At 50.3% G+C, this 17818-nt stretch overlaps 1 protein-coding gene across 1 annotated transcript; it reads left to right on the forward strand.

The window, feature by feature from the left end:
- The first annotated feature begins 546 nt into the window (after positions 1-546).
- RUSC1 (RUN and SH3 domain containing 1) lies at positions 547-17394 on the forward strand. Its single transcript, XM_058160771.1, has 10 exons — positions 547-2338; positions 6370-6861; positions 7611-7706; positions 8543-8619; positions 9433-9607; positions 12267-12372; positions 12641-12687; positions 14056-14809; positions 15682-15813; positions 16863-17394. The coding sequence occupies exons 1-10, from the start codon at positions 724-726 to the stop codon at positions 17029-17031; spliced, it is 3663 nt and encodes a 1220-aa protein (XP_058016754.1). The 5' UTR covers positions 547-723; the 3' UTR covers positions 17032-17394.
- Positions 17395-17818: the final 424 nt, after the last annotated feature.

A 17818-nucleotide genomic window follows, 5' to 3' on the forward strand; every position in this document is an offset into this window, starting at 1 on the left:
AAAGAAAGAAAAAAGGAAAGGAAGGAAGGAAGAGGAAAGAAAGAAAGAAAGAGGAAGGAAGGAAGAAAGAAAAGGAAGGGAGGAGGAAGAAGAAAGAAAGAAAGAAAGAAAGAAAGAAAGAAAGAAAGAAAGAAAAAGAAAGAAGGGAGGAAGGAGAAAGAAAGAAAGAAAAAAGGAAAGGAAGGAAGGAAGGAAGAGGAAGGAGAAAGAAAGAGGAAGGAAGGAAGGAAGGAAGGAAGAAAGAAAGAAGGGAGGAAGGAGAAAGAAAAGGAAGGAAGGAAGGAAGAAAGGAGAGGGAATTGGGAAGGAAGAAAAGAAAAGGAGAGGAACTGAGAAGGAATGAAGGAAGGAACAGATACAGATGGAGATGAAAAGCAGCAAGGTAGATATATGCACATGGGGATGGAAGGAAGGATAGAGGGAAGGAATAGATAAACAGATCAAAAAGGAAGGGAGGGAGGAATAAACATGAAAAGAAGGAAGGAAGGAAGGAAGGAATATATTTGAAGTCAACTTACTTTGAAGTTGTTGAGGTTGAAGAACACACTGGATGGCGAGAGGGAAAGTAGACCAAGCAGTGATGTCCATTCTCTCCACCTGTTTTTCCTACTTTTTGTCTTTTCCGATCTTCCTTTTCAGAGAAAACCTTGCTAAATCTACCGACGGGCACTTGTGTTCAAAGACACCCACCCCACCCCGCTTCTCTGTGCGTGCCCAGGAACCATGCAGTCTCCCAAAAAAAGCTTGATTTGCAACTTAAACCACGTCCACTTGCAACACATCTCCTTGGGGCTACACCTCTCCAGGCACCCGGAACTTCAGGAGGACGCCAACAGCTTGGGGCCATCAAGGGAACAATTGGGTTGCTACGAATGCGAGGAACATGGTGATCACTTGGTCCCAAGCTGGGTGGACGCCAACTCCAACAACCCATCGTTGACTTGCCGGTGTTGTGAGGCTCACCCAATATCATCTGAAGTCAATCAGGGCCTCCAGGCGCCATCTTCCTTGACCAACCGCCCAACTGTCAATCATGAAGAAGAAGAGGTGGAGGAGGAGGAAGAAGAAGAAGAAGAGGAGGAGGAAGCATCTCCTTCAGACCCAACTTCTTCGTCCATCAGCAGCTGCTCGGATCTCAGCTTGGATGAATCTCCCGTCTCGGTGTACTGCAAGCCCTTCCCTGCTGAAGAGGCCCGAAGTCCAGAAAGCCAACCAAACATTGTCCCCTTGGAGGACACGCAGAATGTGGTCCACCACCAAGAGAGAGCTCCAAACCTTAATGTCCCCATGGTTGAACATCCTGAGGCTCATATCTGGGATAGTCCGGATAGTTTGTACAGCAGCAGCTCCCCGGAATCTCCATTTGACATTTCTCCTCCTTGTCCGGAAAGCCAAGAAGGATCATCTCAGGTTGGGTCCATCAAAGTTCCTGCTCTCATTCCGCCTCCTGTCCGCCCCTGCAGGGCACCTCCTGCGGTGCCGGTGGTCCCCCCTCGTGGGCCGCAAATAGATTCCAACTGCAACGCGCTCCCAGCCCAAGAGGTCAAACAGCCCGACAGCGTCTCCTTGGGCCAAGTGGACATCAACTCCAACCGAGCCACGCCGGCGAGGTCTCGTTTCGGAGGCGTGCCTCCACCGATTCCCCCTCGGACCAAAAGGGGTCTTCAGGGGTTGAGAAGAAATGAAGGGGGCAAGCCACCTCCAGAGGTGGTGGTCCCTCCTGAACCCGTGGAGCACCGCAGCGAACCCCAAGGAGAAACATCTAAGAAGATCATCACCTCTTTCCATGAGTTGGCTCAGAAGAGGAAGAAGATGACATCCAAGAAAGACCAAAGTGACTGGCTGATTGTCTTTTCTCCTGACACGGAGATGCCTCCGTCTCACGAACTCAGCTGGGGAACCAGACAGGAGACCACCAAGCCGTCCACGTGTCCGGTGGAGCCTTCTCCTCCCGCCCTCGGTTTCCAACGGGGGATCATCACGTTCAAGGACCTCCGTCATCGGAAGCAGAACAGCCAACTGGCCACCAAGGTGGGCAACCCAAGCCATCAACGGGGGAATCCTGCTCAAGGGGTCCCCGACGGTCACACTGGGAGAGAGACGAGCGACTCGGAACCGGTGGCCAATGGACATTTGTGGGTCGCGAAGGAAATCCCGCCCCGGATGAAGCGATCTCGTCCGGGTCTACAGCCGATTGTGGAAGGAGGTTCGGATGATGGAGATGATGTTGGAGTCAAGCCAAAACAGCTTGGGAGACCCTTGGAGACTGAGTCCCAGGAGAGGTGGGATCCGGACGTCTGCAGGAAGGCAGAGACGGGGGACAGGAAAGTCTCTAAGGGTAAGATGCTCCTCCTTTTCTTGATTGACAGACCATGTGTCATTAAATGAAAACCGGAATTATTAGGAATAGAAGCAAGGATTCTGATAGGTGTGGTGGGGTGGCCAAGAGGTGGAGCTTTTGCCTCACAATCGGGAGGCTGTGAATTCGATCCTAGGTAGAGGCACATATTTCTCTCTCTGGGCACACTGAGAATATTATCTGCTGAACAAAACTCCGCACTGGCGATAGGACGGGCATCCGGCCAGTAAAACACTCTGCTAGCTCCATTCAGGAGGGAATATGGGGGTCGTTAAACGGAGACGATGATAAGCAAGGATTCTGATAGCAACAGACGCAGCTCTATGTAGGTAGTCCTCGACTTACGACCACCATCGAGCCCAAACTTTCCGTTGCAAAGCGAGACCGTTCTGAAGGGAGTTCTGCTCCGTTTTACGACCTTCCTTGCCAGGGTTGTGAAAGGGCACCCATCCCTGCAGCTCTTACGTCAATCACACGGTGGTTAGGCGAATCTGGCGTCCCCGTGGACTTCGCTTGCAGCGGTCGTAAGTGTGAAAAATAGCCAAAAGTCGCCTTTTTTTCAGTACTGTTGTAAGTCGAGGACTAGCTGTGAACAGAAGGAGATTTGAACGCCCATCCCCCGAAGGCATCCTCACATCCAAAGGAGGCTTAGGATACAAAAAGAGGAGCAATTTTTTTTTCCTTTCTCACATCTGTACAGAGCTAGATTTAACCTCTGCAATAAGGATCATAAGGTTTCTAGTCCCTAAGCTCTTATCCTATCTAATCTCACTCTTATTTTATCTACGCCAATCAATCATTTTTTTTTTTTTGGAATCGAGTTTTATTGATTTTTTTTCTTCCAACCCCCCTCCCCACATATTTTATTAACAGACCATATCTTACCATATACAACTTGTCATATCCAAATACATTTTACATAGTTACGATTTCCGCCAAAATATTCTTTTTCTATGCTTTTTAATCATATCCTAATATTTCTAGGCTTATTATTATATTAAACAACAGCTTCTTCCACCCTCAAATTTCTAATTTCTCCATTTTTTAATCATATGTATTCTCTTTTAGCTTTCATAGCGATTCATTCTTTATCCTGATAGATTGAAATGTATTCGGGGTTGCCGTTCTTCCATTTCATCTTTTTTTGTTTTGCAGCAATCTTTCTTCTCTTTCTCCTCTCTTTCCTCTCCCTCCCTTCTTTTATCCCTTCCTACTTTCTTCTTTCCTCCTCTCCTACTCCTTCTCTACTTCCCCTTCCTTTCTCCCCCTCCTCCTTTCTTTCTCCCTCCCTAACCTTCTCTCCTACTCTTATTGCCTGTGAACCGCCCTGAGTCCTACGGGAGATGGTGCGGTATATAAGTTTGATTAATAAATAAATAAATAAATATTTCCCCTCCCTTTCTTCCTCTCCTCTTCCCTTTCTTCTATTCCCCTCTCTCTTTCCTCTCTTCTCCCTTCCTTCCATCTCCCTACTCCTTCTTCCATTCTCTCTCTCTCTCTCTCTCTATCGCTATATTCATTTTCAGTTCAGTATTTTCCACTCCGATTTTTCCTCCGTTTATTGAATATATTTCTCCGACTTCCCATCCCATTTTTTTTATTATTATTAACAACGTATTTCAACTTATTCCATCTTTACCTTCAAACCTTATAATATAAGGCAATCGTTACAATACTACGAAGGCTTAGATAGGTGGGATAAAAATCGCCCCATCCAGTCTGGCGAACAACTTTGTCATTATAATAGTAAGACAATCATTATAATTCATAATCATAATTTAAAAAAAAAAAAAACATTTGCTGGGGATTTTTGGCTGTTTTTTTTCCCTGTTTTCTGTTTTGCTTCCTTGGTGGTTTTTTTTCTCCTCCTCTTTTTTTTTACTTTCCCGAATGCTCCTCCCATCCTCCCTCGATTAAATTTTTTTATTGCTACTCTGGGAGTGACTTTCTCTTTCGTCTCGTCTCGTTCTGCGGCTTCCACCTTTCCAGCAAACAAGCAAACGGAATGTTTTGCAAGATCGCTTCCTGCCTTTATTTAAAGAGCCAGAGAGAGGGGGGTTGGCGGTTGGCGGAAGGGTTGAGAGATCCCAAATTCAGGAATCGGAATTAGCTGCCTTTTCCTGTTCAGAAAACAGAGACGGTTTCCACGCTCAAAAAAACAGGTAATCTGAATTTAGCTTCCTTCATCAGCAAGAAAGCAACTGAACCTTACAATCGGGGTTTAATCGTGGCTTGGCTCTCGTCCTCTCAGGAATCCCTAGTGTGGCATGTCGATGCGGGGCGGGGGGGCTTGCAGAGTCCAGTCAACCCCCCCCCCCGATTTTTTGCATGGGAGGGGGGCTGTTTTTAACCTCTTTATTCCTGTAGGAATCCTCTCCCCCACCTTCTCAATTTCTACCTGGGCTGCAGAGAGTATTAAGGAAGCTGACACCTAGCCGAGGATGAAGGGGACTGTAGTCCAAATTCCAGGCTTCCAAATAGGGGGAGGGTGGAGGTATTGGTTTTGTGGGTGGGTGGGTGGGTGGGTTGGGCCTCCCCTCCCACCCCATGATATGTCTGTTTTATTGTGGTGTCTAGAATTAACGTTTTTTTTTTCTCCTTCTCATATTCTCTCTTCCTCTCTTCTCCCTTCCTTCCATCTCCCTACTCCTTCTTCCATTCTCTCTCTCTCTCTCTCTCTATCGCTATATTCATTTTCAGTTCAGTATTTTCCACTCCGATTTTTCCTCCGTTTATTGAATATATTTCTCCGACTTCCCATCCCATTTTTTTTTTATTATTAACAACGTATTTCAACTTATTCCATCTTTACCTTCAAACCTTATAATATAAGGCAATCGTTACAATACTACGAAGGCTTAGATAGGTGGGATAAAAATCGCCCCATCCAGTCTGGCGAACAACTTTGTCATTATAATAGTAAGACAATCATTATAATTCATAATCATAATTTTTTTTTAAAAAAATTTGCTGGGGATTTTTGGCTATTTTTTTTCCCCGTGTTTTGTTTTGCTTCCTTGGTGGGTTTTTTTTCTCCTCCTCTTTTTTTCTTTCTTTCCCGAATGCTCCTCCCATCCTCCCTCGATTAAATTTTTTTATTGCTACTCTGGGAGTGACTTTCTCTTTCGTCTCGTCTCGTTCTGCGGCTTCCACCTTTCCAGCAAACAAGCAAACGGAATGTTTTGCAAGATCGCTTCCTGCCTTTATTTAAAGAGCCAGAGAGAGGGGGGTTGGCGGTTGGCGGAAGGGTTGAGAGATCCCAAATTCAGGAATCGGAATTAGCTGCCTTTTCCTGTTCAGAAAACAGAGACGGTTTCCACGCTCAAAAAAACAGGTAATCTGAATTTAGCTTCCTTCATCAGCAAGAAAGCAACTGAACCTTACAATCGGGGTTTAATCGTGGCTTGGCTCTCGTCCTCTCAGGAATCCCTAGTGTGGCATGTCGATGCGGGGCGGGGGGGCTTGCAGAGTCCAGTCAACCCCGATTTTTTGCATGGGAGGGGGGCTGTTTTTAACCTCTTTATTCCTGTAGGAATCCTCTCCCCCACCTTCTCAATTTCTACCTGGGCTGCAGAGAGTATTAAGGAAGCTGACACCTAGCCGAGGATGAAGGGGACTGTAGTCCAAATTCCAGGCTTCCAAATAGGGGGAGGGTGGAGGTATTGGTTTTGTGGGTGGGTGGGTGGGTGGGTGGGTTGGGCCTCCCCCCCCTCCCCACCCCATGATATGTCTGTTTTATTGTGGTGTCTAGAATTAACGTTTTTTTTTCTCCTTCTCATATTCTCTCTTCCTTCCCTCCCTCCTGTCTCTGCAACCTGCACCCGGCTTTCGGACCACCCCGCTTTCCTGCTGCTGTTCCCCCTCCCCAATATTTCTTTCTGCCACCCACCCCAAAATCCTTCATCTATCTGGTTCTTGTCTAACACCCCCACATCCCTCCCGGCTGCTATTTTTTTGGGACTCTGACCCCGGCGTCTTCTGCGTTTCTCGTCCGTTCCCGCCGCCTGCAGCTCACCAGGTCCTCCCTCGGCCTCCGGGTCTCCATGTCCCTTTCCCCCCAGCAAGGGGGCAGGCTACTGGACCCTCTTCTCTCCTTCCCCACCCTCCCAGCTTGGAAAACGCAGCTCAGCTGCCCCCTGACCCGTCAGTGGCAGCCTTTTGTCCGAGACTGAAGACACTCTCCTGCGAAGACGTTTGCTTATTGGCAACCCGGCAGGGACCGCTTTTCGACGCGGTGTCTCCGGACCTCCCCATCCGTCTCTCGCCCATCGGGGCTTATTCCCCACCGGCTCGAAGCCTGCTCCCCTTCCTCAGCAGCCCTGATCTGGCCGTCCTGTTCTCCCCCTTTTTCCCCTCCAGCAAATCCTTCCCCATCTTAGCTTTCCCCACCCACCAGGTGCCCGAGCTGTCACTTGGAGCCCGAGACCCCATGGGAAAACAGGGTGGAAAGGGTCCCTGGGGGAAAGCTATGAGCGCCAAGGAGTCGGGAGCCCCTCGCCAACGTAAGCCTCTCCCCCACTCTTCCTCAATGGCGCTTTGCGATCTGCCCTGTCTCTTTGAGGGGGGAGGGGAAAGGACCCTAAAAACACAGGAAGCTTAGCACAAAAGAAGGGAAGGTGGTTTCAGTGAGAAATAGGCTTGACGGATTGAATAAATTGACGTTGGGGAAAAACCCACCAAGGTGAGCTCACCCGCCTTTGGAATCTCTTCCCGTAGTGCAATATCTAAACCAGAATTTTCCCAAGCTTAGCACCTTGAAGACGCGTAGACTTCAACTCCCAGAATTCCCCAGCCAGCATAGGATTCTGGGAGGTGAAGTCCACGTCTCTTTAAGTTGCCAAGCTTGGGAAAACTTTAATTTAAAAAAATAATAATAAATCAGTCTGGCCTTGCATTTGCAAAGGGACATTTTTTGGGACGCGGCTAGTCACCTGGAATTAACCCAGATCAACCTAGATAAGGAGACGCACCTCCGACCTACCAGATCCGATAAGAGTCTTTTATGGATCTGGCAAAGTTTTAAACAGACACCAGGAAGAGAAGGAAAAAAACAACACCACCACACCCTAGGATGAAGAAAAAAAGCAAGGGGGAGGGAGGGAGGGAGGGAGGGGGGGGAGAAGGTTAAATAATTAAATAATTCATAAATCCTGCCCCCAGAGGAGCAAGTCAACCGATGAAAGGCAGGTTAATTCTTACATTCTCCACTTTTTTTTTCTTTCTTTTCTCTCTCTCTCTCTTTTTTTACTAGTTCGACATTCTCGGTCCTTTGCTGGGGTCTCACTCCAAGGGTGCCCAGCGAGGACAGGAGATGCGGTCTCTACACAGCTTCGACAACAGAAAAAAGGTAAGGTCGTAGGTTGGTCGGTCGGACGGTCGGTCGGTAGGTAGAAAGGAAGGAAGGAGGAGATAGATAGATAGATAGATAGATAGATAGATAGATAGATAGATAGATAGATAGATAGTTAGATAGACAGACAGACACACAGATAGATAGACAGATATGGAAGGAAGGAAGGAAGATATGAAGGAGATGAGAGAGAGAGAGAAAACGAAGGAAGGAAGGAAGGAAGGAAGATATAATATAGATAGATAGATTAGAGAGAGAGAGAGAAATAAGGAAGGAAGGAAGATATGATGGAGATGAAAGAGAGAGAGAAATAAGGAAGGAATGAAGGAAGGAAGGAAGATATGATGGAGATGAAAGAGAGAGAGAAATAAGGAAGGAAGGAAGGAAGATATGATAGAGATAGATAGATTAGAGAGAGAGAAGCAGAGAGAAATAAGGAAGGAAGGAAGGAAGGAAGGAAGGAAGGAAGGAAGGAAGATATGATAGAGATAGATAGATTAGAGAGAGAGAAGCAGAGAGAAATAAGGAAGGAAGGCAGGAAGGAAGGAAGGAAAGAAGGAAGATAGATATCATGGGCAAAGACAGAAGGAGAAAGAGATGGAGAGAGGGGTAGATGGAGAGAGAGAAAGAAAGAGAGAGAAAGAAAAAAATCTACATGTTATTAAAAGTCTTGTTCGCGTAACCTTTAAGTGGGCAAAAAGGAGCATCCATGAGCAACAATTTTTGAACCAATATACCTCAAATGGGTCCCCTTAACAGAAGGCACCCATAAATCTGGGGCTCAGGACTCTTCCCCCCTCAACACCTTCCTCCCCCCTCCTCTTTCTTTCTAGCGCTTCTGGTGGCCGTCAGTGCTTCCGTGGACAAAATCATGGCTCACTTCAGCACCACCAGGAACCTCGTTCAAAAGGTCAGTTCGGCGCGCGGGCCCTCCCGCTGCCCCTGCCAAGCTGCACAACCACCCTGCGAAGTAGGCTCAGCCAAATAAAATGCCACCTTGGGAGGGGTGTGTGTGTGTGCAATTCAACTGCACACTTGCAGGCGGTCCTCCACCTACGACCGCAACCGAGCCCAACGTTTTCTGCTGCTAAGCGAGACCTATTTTACGCCCTTTTTGGCCACCGTCGTCAAGTGGATACCTTGCGGGTGGTTAAGTTAGTAACACGGCCGTTAAGTGAATCTGGCTCCCGCGTTTACTTTTTTGCGTGCCGGGAGGTCTCAAAAAGGGGATTGCGTGACACCCCCCCCTACGGGGAGGCTACGATCGTCATTAATATGAGCCGCTTGCAAAGCTGTGATGGTGGTAAGCAGGGCTGGGCTGCTGGGGGTTCGGGAGAACCTCTAGCTAAGATTCTGTGCAGTTCGGAGAACCCCCAAATCCCACTCCTGGCTGGCCCCACCCAACCTCCCCACCTGGCCCGTTTGGGATGCAGGTAAGTGCACAACATGTGCGGAGGCTCGGGGAGGGCAAAAAACGGGCCTACCGGAAGTTTGGGCCTGGATTCCAGTGGGCCTCCAGAGCCTGGGGAGGCTGTTTTTGCCTCCCCAGGCTCTGGATTATCTCCCCAGGATTATTGCAAAATCTCCATTCTCACCCCACTCTGGGGCCAACCAGAGGAGGTATTTGCCGGTTCTCCGAACTACTCAAAATGTCCGCTACTGGTTCTCTGGAACCTTTCAGAACCTGATGGATTTCATCCTTGGTCCTTTCTCTCCTGCACAGGCTCAGCTGGGTGACAGTCAGCTGACCCCCGAAGTGGGGTATTTGATCCTTAATACGCTGTGCCCCGCCTTGCACGCCCTGGTGGGTGACGGCCTGAAGCCTTTTCAAAAGGACGTCATCACGGGACACCGGCCCAGTTCTCCGTGGAGCGTCATTGAAGCTTCGGCCAGGCCAGGTAGGCGGTGATGGGGATGAGAAACGGGGAACCAGAGGAGAAGGAAGTATTTTGTGCGGGTTGTGGTCTCTGTCTGTGTGTGTGTGTATGTGCAGGGATGTGATTCGGCTGGTTCAGACCGGTTCGGGCGAACTGGATGCTAATTTACATCTGGTTCGCCGAACCAGTAGTTGCAAGGACTGGCTGGCCCGTCGCTCCTCCCCTCCCAGGAGTCCCCACCCGGCCCGTTTGGGATGCAGGTAAGCACAGGGCATGCGCGGAGGCTCGGGGAGGGCAAAAAACGGGCCTACCAGAAGTTTGGGCCTGGACTCCAGTGGGCCTCCAGAGCCTGGGGAGGCTGTTTTTGCCTCCCCAGGCTCTGGATTATCTCCCCAGGATTATTGCAAAATCTCCATTCTCACCCCACTCTGGGGCCAACCAGAGGAGGTATTTGCCGGTTCTCCGAACTACTCAAAATGTCCGCTACTGGTTCTCTGGAACCTTTCAGAACCTGATGGATTTCATCCTTGGTCCTTTCTCTCCTGCACAGGCTCAGCTGGGTGACAGTCAGCTGACCCCCGAAGTGGGGTATTTGATCCTTAATACGCTGTGCCCCGCCTTGCACGCCCTGGTGGGTGACGGCCTGAAGCCTTTTCAAAAGGACGTCATCACGGGACACCGGCCCAGTTCTCCGTGGAGCGTCATTGAAGCTTCGGCCAGGCCAGGTAGGCGGTGATGGGGATGAGAAACGGGGAACCAGAGGAGAAGGAAGTATTTTGTGCGGGTTGTGGTCTCTGTCTGTGTGTGTGTGTATGTGCAGGGATGTGATTCGGCTGGTTCAGACCGGTTCGGGCGAACTGGATGCTAATTTACATCTGGTTCGCCGAACCAGTAGTTGCAAGGACTGGCTGGCCCCGTACGCTCCTCCCCTCCCTCCCAGGAGTCTATGTGGGCCATTTCAGATGCCAGGTACGTCCAGGGCCCACGCCGAGGCTCTGGAAGGCCCTTCCGGAAGTCCTGAAATGGGCCCGTTTCCGGCCTTCGGAGAGCCTCCAGAGCCCAGGGGAGGCTGTTTTCGTCCTCCCGGAGGCTCAAGAAAAGCCTCTGGAGCCTGGGGAGGGCAAAGACGCCCTCCCCCCGCCGCCATAGTGCAGGAGTCTGAGTTGACCACACCCACCATCCCTCTGTGTGTGAGAGAGAGACGGGGGGAGTGGGGAGGAATTCTAGATCAGAAGAACTCCACATTTGGTAACACAGAGGATTGATCCGAGCAGATGAGATAATGCAGCGACATAATATAACTTTTGCTGTGCATACCCTCGATCTACAGTGGGGCAAATTAGGCTAAACTTAAAGACCAGGAGATCCTTGGGCAGAATGGCTTGACTTCCTATCTCTTGAGGGTGGGATTCGCACAACCAACTCAGCTAAGAGGGCACTTGCGGACCCGGGTAGTGGAAACCCTTCATCAGTCAGGGGTTCAAGCCTAGAAAACAGTTTAATTCAGCACCCAGTTGAAGCACGGAGACGGATGCCTCTAAACACCCTCAAAGCACTCTCCCCCATCTTGAGGACTAGAAGCTTGATATATTTAAAAAAGAGGGCTCCCTGCAGATTTTACTCCGCTGGTCATTGCCGACTGTAGGGGGCAATGCTCAGCTCCATTTCAAAGCCACTGAGCCAGCGCTGTCCGAAGACATTTCTGGGTCATGTGGCCAGAATGATATCATGGAGAGCTGTTACCTTCCCACCGAAGTGGTACCTATTTATCTACCCGCATTTGCCTGCTTTTGAACTGCTAGGTTGGCAGGAGATGGAGCGAAGATGGGAACTCACCCCGTCGTGCAAGTCTCGGGTCTTGAACCTGGGTTGCTGGCTTTCCAGCTGACAAACCCAGAAACTTGATATGAGTCGTTTTAATTCTGGTGCTTCTTTTTTTTTTTTAAAAAAAATTAAGACTTGGAGGGAAATTTTCCCACGGGGTTGTGCCAAACCACAGTGTTGTGACCTAGGCGTTCCCAAGAGCACGAAGCAGACTCCTTCTCCTGACCAAAATCCCTTTTTATTAAGTTACTGTGAATTCCTCTCATTCACACCCAGCAAAGTCTTTCAAGGGAGAATTTACAGTCGCAGACCTTATCTGGCTTGGGGAGCTGCCAGGCCCGATATCTTCAAAACTTGGCAAGGAGTCACGAACCAATTAAGCAAATGAATTGTCTCCTGCAAACTCCAGTCCCCTTTCGCTCCTCTTTTATTCCCTCTGGGAGGAGTCATTCACCATCCACCTGTGGCTTTTCTCCTGAGTCGACCCTTGTTCTTTAGCCATTCCCTTCGTCTGGCAACTCTGCCCATGCACACACTGGGAACAGGCTCCAGCTGTTCTTCTGCCTCACTGATGTCCGACTCCGAAGGCAGCTGATAACTGTCAGACGTCCCTGGCTCCCTCTCTGCCTCCAACGCAGAGCCATCTTCCGAGCCTTCCCCAGACTCCAGGACTGTCCCATGTTACTCCCCAACCTCCTCACTGTCTGAGTCTGCCACCGCTGGCGGGCCACAACACACAGTTGTTGGGGTTGACCACAAGACCCTCGTTCGCACCTAAGGCTATCTTTCCGGCTGAGACGTACGCCGATGCTCACAGCAGCCTTGTGGAGTGATCTGGTCTGCTTTTTCTCTCCAGGCCCCCACACCAGATCCTTCACCGCGTTATACTGGCGGGTGTCACGGCTGGCGCCACTCCGGAGTAACCACCAACGTTTCCACGCTTTTATCCTGGGCCTTCTGAAGTGAGTCGGAGGTGCAAGGTGGGAGAACGGGAGCCGAGGGCAAAGATTGAAAAGGGTTTTTTTTTTTTAAGAAAGAAGAGAGTTTCGTTTCCAAAGCTGTCCCCCGGCTCCCGATTTAAGGATAAAAGCGAAGTCGAGGGGAGAAGTTGGTTTCGCTTAACAAAATTGTAAAAATCCGGCGCGATTCTCTGAAGCACCAACCGATTTAGGGATGGCAATTCTGGTACCCAATTTGCTAAACGCTTCCCCTCTTACGTCTCTTCCTCAGTTTGAAGCAAGTAGAGGAATGGTTCGCGCAGCTGCAAAGAAACTCAGGTAGGTCAGATTGCGGGTGTGGGGGGGATGCGTCTTTTCCAGAAAAGGGGTGCTTTGCTGAATTCTCAGTTCACAATCTTTTGAGTCTGGGTAGCACCCCCAAAATATGGCCGTAAAGCAGGTATTTAAGAAGAGATTGGATCGTCATTTCTGTGGAATGGTATAGGGTCTCCTGCTTGAGCAGGGGGTTTGACTAGAAGACCTCCAAGGTCCCTTCTAACTCTTTTATTCTTCCCCACTCCCCTCCCTCCCTCCTTTCTTCCCCCTTCCTTCCTTCCTTCCTTCCTTCCTTCCTTCCTTCCTTCCTTCCTTCCCTCCCTCCCTCCCTCCCTCCCTCCCTCCCTCCCTCCTTTCCTTTCCTTTCCTTCCTACTTTCTTTCTTTCTTCCTTTGCCTTCCTTCCTCCCTTCCTCCTCCCTCCTCCCTCCCTCCCTTCCTTCCTTCCTTCCTTCCTTCCTTCCTTCCCTCCCTCCCTCCTTCCTTTCCTTCCTTCCTTCCTTCCTTCCTTCCTTCCTTCCTTCCTTCCTTCCTTCCTTCCTTCTTTCCTTCCTTCCTTCCTTCCTTCCTTCCTTCCTTCCTTCCTTCCAACGTCCTCCTTTTGAAAAAAGGTTTGGTTTGTCGGGGGTGATGTCTTAGCCACATTCACCTTTTTAAATATGAAAATTGATGCATTCGCTGCCAATATGGCTTCTCATCATGATTGAGGGATTTTAATCTCAAGATTTTTTTTTGTTAAAAACGTAGGTTGGGAATTATTTTGATTTTTTTGCAGAGGCCTGAGGGGGAAAAAATAAAGAAGAAAAACATCCATACCACGAAGAAAATGTTTCTTGACCTTGGCAACTTGAAGATGAGTGGATTTCAACTCCCAGAATGCTGCAGCCAGTGGGGAATTCTGGGAGTTGAAGTCCACCCATATTGGTTGGGGAATTCTGGGAGTTGAAGTCCACCCACACTGGCTGGGGAATTCTGGGAGTTAAAGCCCACCCATATTGGTTGGGGAATTCTGGGAGTTAAAGCCCACCCATATTGGTTGGGGAATTCTGGGAGTTGAAGTCCACCCATATTGGTTGGGGAATTCTGGGAGTTGAAGTCCACCCACACTGGCTGGGGAATTCTGGGAGTTAAAGCCCACCCATATTGGTTGGGGAATTCTGGGAGCTGAAGCCCACCCAGCTTCAAACGGACAAGGTTCAGACCCAGTGGACTAGTAGCTTGACTCCAATTCAAAACCCCCGTTTGCTCTTTTTCTCTGCTTTTCGTTTTCCCTGCACCGAACCATCTCATTGTCCCATTTAATATGCTCTTCTCCGCTCGTGTTTCTGACCCGTTTTTGCCATTTCTACACCCCCCCACACACAAAAACCAGAGCTGATCTCTTCCCTCTACCTGCCTACCGCTTTCCTCCTCCTGAGCCAGCGGTTCTGTCACCGTTGGGCTGAAGAGCTACTTCTCCTCCTGCAACCCCTTTCCGTCCTCACCTTCCAACTGGACTTGCTCTTCGAACACCGCCACCTGCCCGTCAGCGTCCGGCCGGTGACCCAGCGAGGCACCCCGTCTCCTGAACTCAGCGCCGATCACTGGGAGAGCCCGCCGGATTTATCCGAACCTCCGATTTCTTTGGACGCTTTGGAAGATGGGTTCTGGGCTCCATCCAGCCCCTTCCAGGAATGGCTTCTGCCCCAGAGATTTCTGGGGTGGAAAGACCGGCTGGCCAGCACCCTCCGTGGGAATGGGAGCCCAGCTTGGGCCCAGCCGGGGCTCAAAGAGGAGACCCCGAACCAACCATCGAGCAAGTGGAAGCCCCAGTGGACCAAGCTATGGGTGGCCATCAAGGAAAGCCGGGCTGCAGCCGGAGATGCCGACGCCGAGGAATGCCCGAAACTTGGAAAAAAAGAGACGGAAAAACAGGCATCGGTTGGCAAGGAAGAAAGCTCGGCGTCAGGGAGCCATCCCAAGCCAGCAATGGATACCCCTGAGGCAGGAGAAGTCTATCTGGAAGGAACCCAAGTGGGCGAGAAATTGGAGGCGGGAAACGGGAACGAAAGGTGGCTGGGATGGCTGTTTGGAGCCAATTCTCCCGGGACGCTGAACGAGACGGATTTGAGTCTACCCCGGGCTAGGTAGGTAGGTAGGTAGGTAGGTGGCGGGACGTCGCTGAGGGTGACCCCCGAAATGTGTTAGGCCTGGGCGGGGAGGTGGGGGCGAAAGGGAGTTTAGCTTTGAAAAGTGAAATGGGGAAGGGAGGCAGCCTCCCTAAGGACTAGAAACAGGGGTGGACTGCTGGGGGTTTGGGAGAACCTCTAGCTAAGATTCTGTGCAGTTTGGAGAACCCCCAAATCCCACTCCTGGATGGCCGTGCTCACCCTGCCCCTCCCCTCAAAGGAGTCCCCACGTGGCCCGTTTTGGATGCAAGTAAACGGAGGGCGTGCACGGAGGCTGAGGGAGGGAGAAAAATGGGCCTACCGAAAGTTCATGAAAGCTGGAAATGGGCCCGTTTCTGGCCTCCGGAGGGCCTCCAGAGCCTGGGGAGGCTGTTTTCGCCCTCCTGGAGGCTCGGGGAAAGCCTCCAGAGCCTGGGAGAGACTGTTTTCGCCCCCCCAGAGACTCAGAGAAAGCCTCGGGAGCCCGGGGAGGGCAAAAATGCCCCCCCTGCCCACTGTGGTGCAGGAGGCCAACAAGGCTACGCCCACTATGGCCACGCCCACCCAGCAACCGGGCAGAGAACCCCTTGCTAAAACTTTTGAAGCCGCCCGTGACTAGAAGAAGCCTTCGCGATCCAAACGGGAGAATTCTGAAATGCGCTTCTTCAAATTCAATTTAAAATTCAAAGGGATACGTATCGGTTAGTTTGGTGCATGGTTTCCATTTTTTTCCCCATCAGTCCCACCCTTAACGCTCCGATCCCCATTGGACATTTAGATCCGTGGGGCGATTTCGGAAAGAATTAGCCATTCGTAACGACCCCTCTCACCTTCCGTCTCTCCGTCTCCAGTAGGCGGCCCTCGAGATGGCTCTGCCCCACCGTTAACGCGCTGGCCCTCGCGAGGAAGGGGGGACCGACCCAGAAGTCCTGGCAAGAGGAAGACGGGACACAGAACCCCCCAGACCCATTACAGACCTACAAGTAAGTTGGCTCCTTATTGGGACATGTCTGTGGGGCAGGGCTTTAACTGAGTCGGAATAAAAGCTCCAGAGCCCGGAAGTGCCGGCCAGTCTAGCATGCCCTTTTTTCAAAGCATACCGTTACGTTATTTCCACCAAACCTCAGATTCATTCTGAATTCTAGTACCTGCCTTAGGCATGAAAGATGGCCAGGTGATTTTCGGGCCAATCATCAGGAGACGGGGAATTCTAGTTCCATTTTAGTCATGAAGGCCAGTTGGGGGAATGGATCAATCACCAGGAGACAGTGAGTTCTAGTTCTGCCTTGGGCATAAAAGCCAGCTAGGTGATTTGGGTTCAATCACCAGGAGACGGTGAGTTCTAGTTCCACTTTAGTCATGAAAGCCAGCTGGGTGATTTGGGTTCAATCACCAGGAGACGGTGAGTTCTAGTTCCACTTTAGACATGAAAGCCAGCTGGATGATTTGGGTTCAATCACCAGGAGACGGTGAGTTCTAGTTCTGCCTTAGGCATAAAAGCCAGCTGGGTGATTTGGGTTCAATAACCAGGAGACGGTGAGTTCTAGTCCCACTTTAGTCATGAAAGCCAGCTGGGTGATTTGGGTTCAATCACCAGGAGACGGTGAGTTCTAGTTCCACTTTAGTCACGGAAGCTGCTGGGTGACTTTGGTCCCTCCCACCCTCCCTCCTTCCCAACCCAGCACATTGTCATTGTGGGGAAAATAGGAGGAAGGAACTTTTAAGTACGTTCACTGCCCTGAGTTAGTTTTAAAAACGATAAAGGTTAGGTTGGTTTGTGGCCACTTACTTTGGCTCCGCTTCCCTCCCTCCCTCCCTCTAGAACAATTACTAGAACAATTAACCAGCGGAACAACTTGCCACCAGAAGTTGCGGGTGCTCCAAGACTGGGAGTTTTTAAGAAGATGTTGGGACAACCCTTTGTCTGAAGTGGCATAGGGTTTCCTGCCTAAGCAGGGGGTTGGACTAGAAGACCTCCGAGGTCCCTCGCTTCCAACTCTAGTTATTCTCTTCTATTTATTCTGTTCCCCAGAGCTGTGCGGGCTCTCTGCGACCACACAGGCGATGCCGCTGGCCACTTGGCCTTTTGCAAAGGCGACATTCTGCAAGTGATGGAGACGGTGGACGAAGATTGGCTCAAATGCCTCTCCGGAGACCGGCAAGGCCTCGTTCCCGTGGGTTACACGTCCCTCATCATGTGACATCATGTCCAGGCCAGGTGGAAGGAAGAAGGGGGACCCCCAAGGATGGAGGATCGAACTAACCTCCCCCCCCAAACTGCTGTTTTTTTTTTTTAAAAAAAACATCACCCCTAAAAGCACTGACTAGGTGGCTCAGCGGCTAAGAAGCTGAGCTTGTCGCTCCGAAAGGTCGGCAGTTCGGCGGTTCGAATCTCTAGTACCTGCCTGAGCAGGGGGGGTTGGGCTAGATGACCTCCAAGGTCCCCTCCCAACTCTTGTTTACCGTTAAACAAATGACTGAAGCACCGCGGAGGGAGCTGCCTAGCACCGCACCAGGGATCGTTTCAAAACCTCTCGTAACATGCCGAACTCTGCTTTCTTGAATCTGTGGGGGGGGGGGGGGGATCTTGAAGTGGCCCATTCTCCACCACCCCTTCCGTCGGAAGCTGGCTGGGGATGATGGGGGGTGGGGTTGGTATCCCAGGACGCCTCGAGCGTTGCCTATGGGAGAAGCTGGACCGGTTTCTTATCTTTTCACGTCTGGAATTTCTGATTTCGATTTGTCCGCCACGCCCTAGAGTCGCCACACAAAGAGCATTTCCCGTAATGTGTATATTGCATAATCTGTGTACATACTGAGAAATTGATTATATATATATATAGATATATAAATAACAAAACACAAAGAGTATAGGGAGTCCTCGACCTGTAACTTAGGTTCACTTAGTGACCGTTGGAAGTCACGTGACTTACGATGATCCTTTTCCACCCGTCCGACCGCTGCAGCCATCCCGCAAGGTCACACGAT

The sequence above is a fragment of the Ahaetulla prasina genome, chromosome 17 (assembly GCF_028640845.1).
Source record: "Ahaetulla prasina isolate Xishuangbanna chromosome 17, ASM2864084v1, whole genome shotgun sequence".
Classification (NCBI taxonomy): domain Eukaryota; kingdom Metazoa; phylum Chordata; class Lepidosauria; order Squamata; family Colubridae; genus Ahaetulla; species Ahaetulla prasina.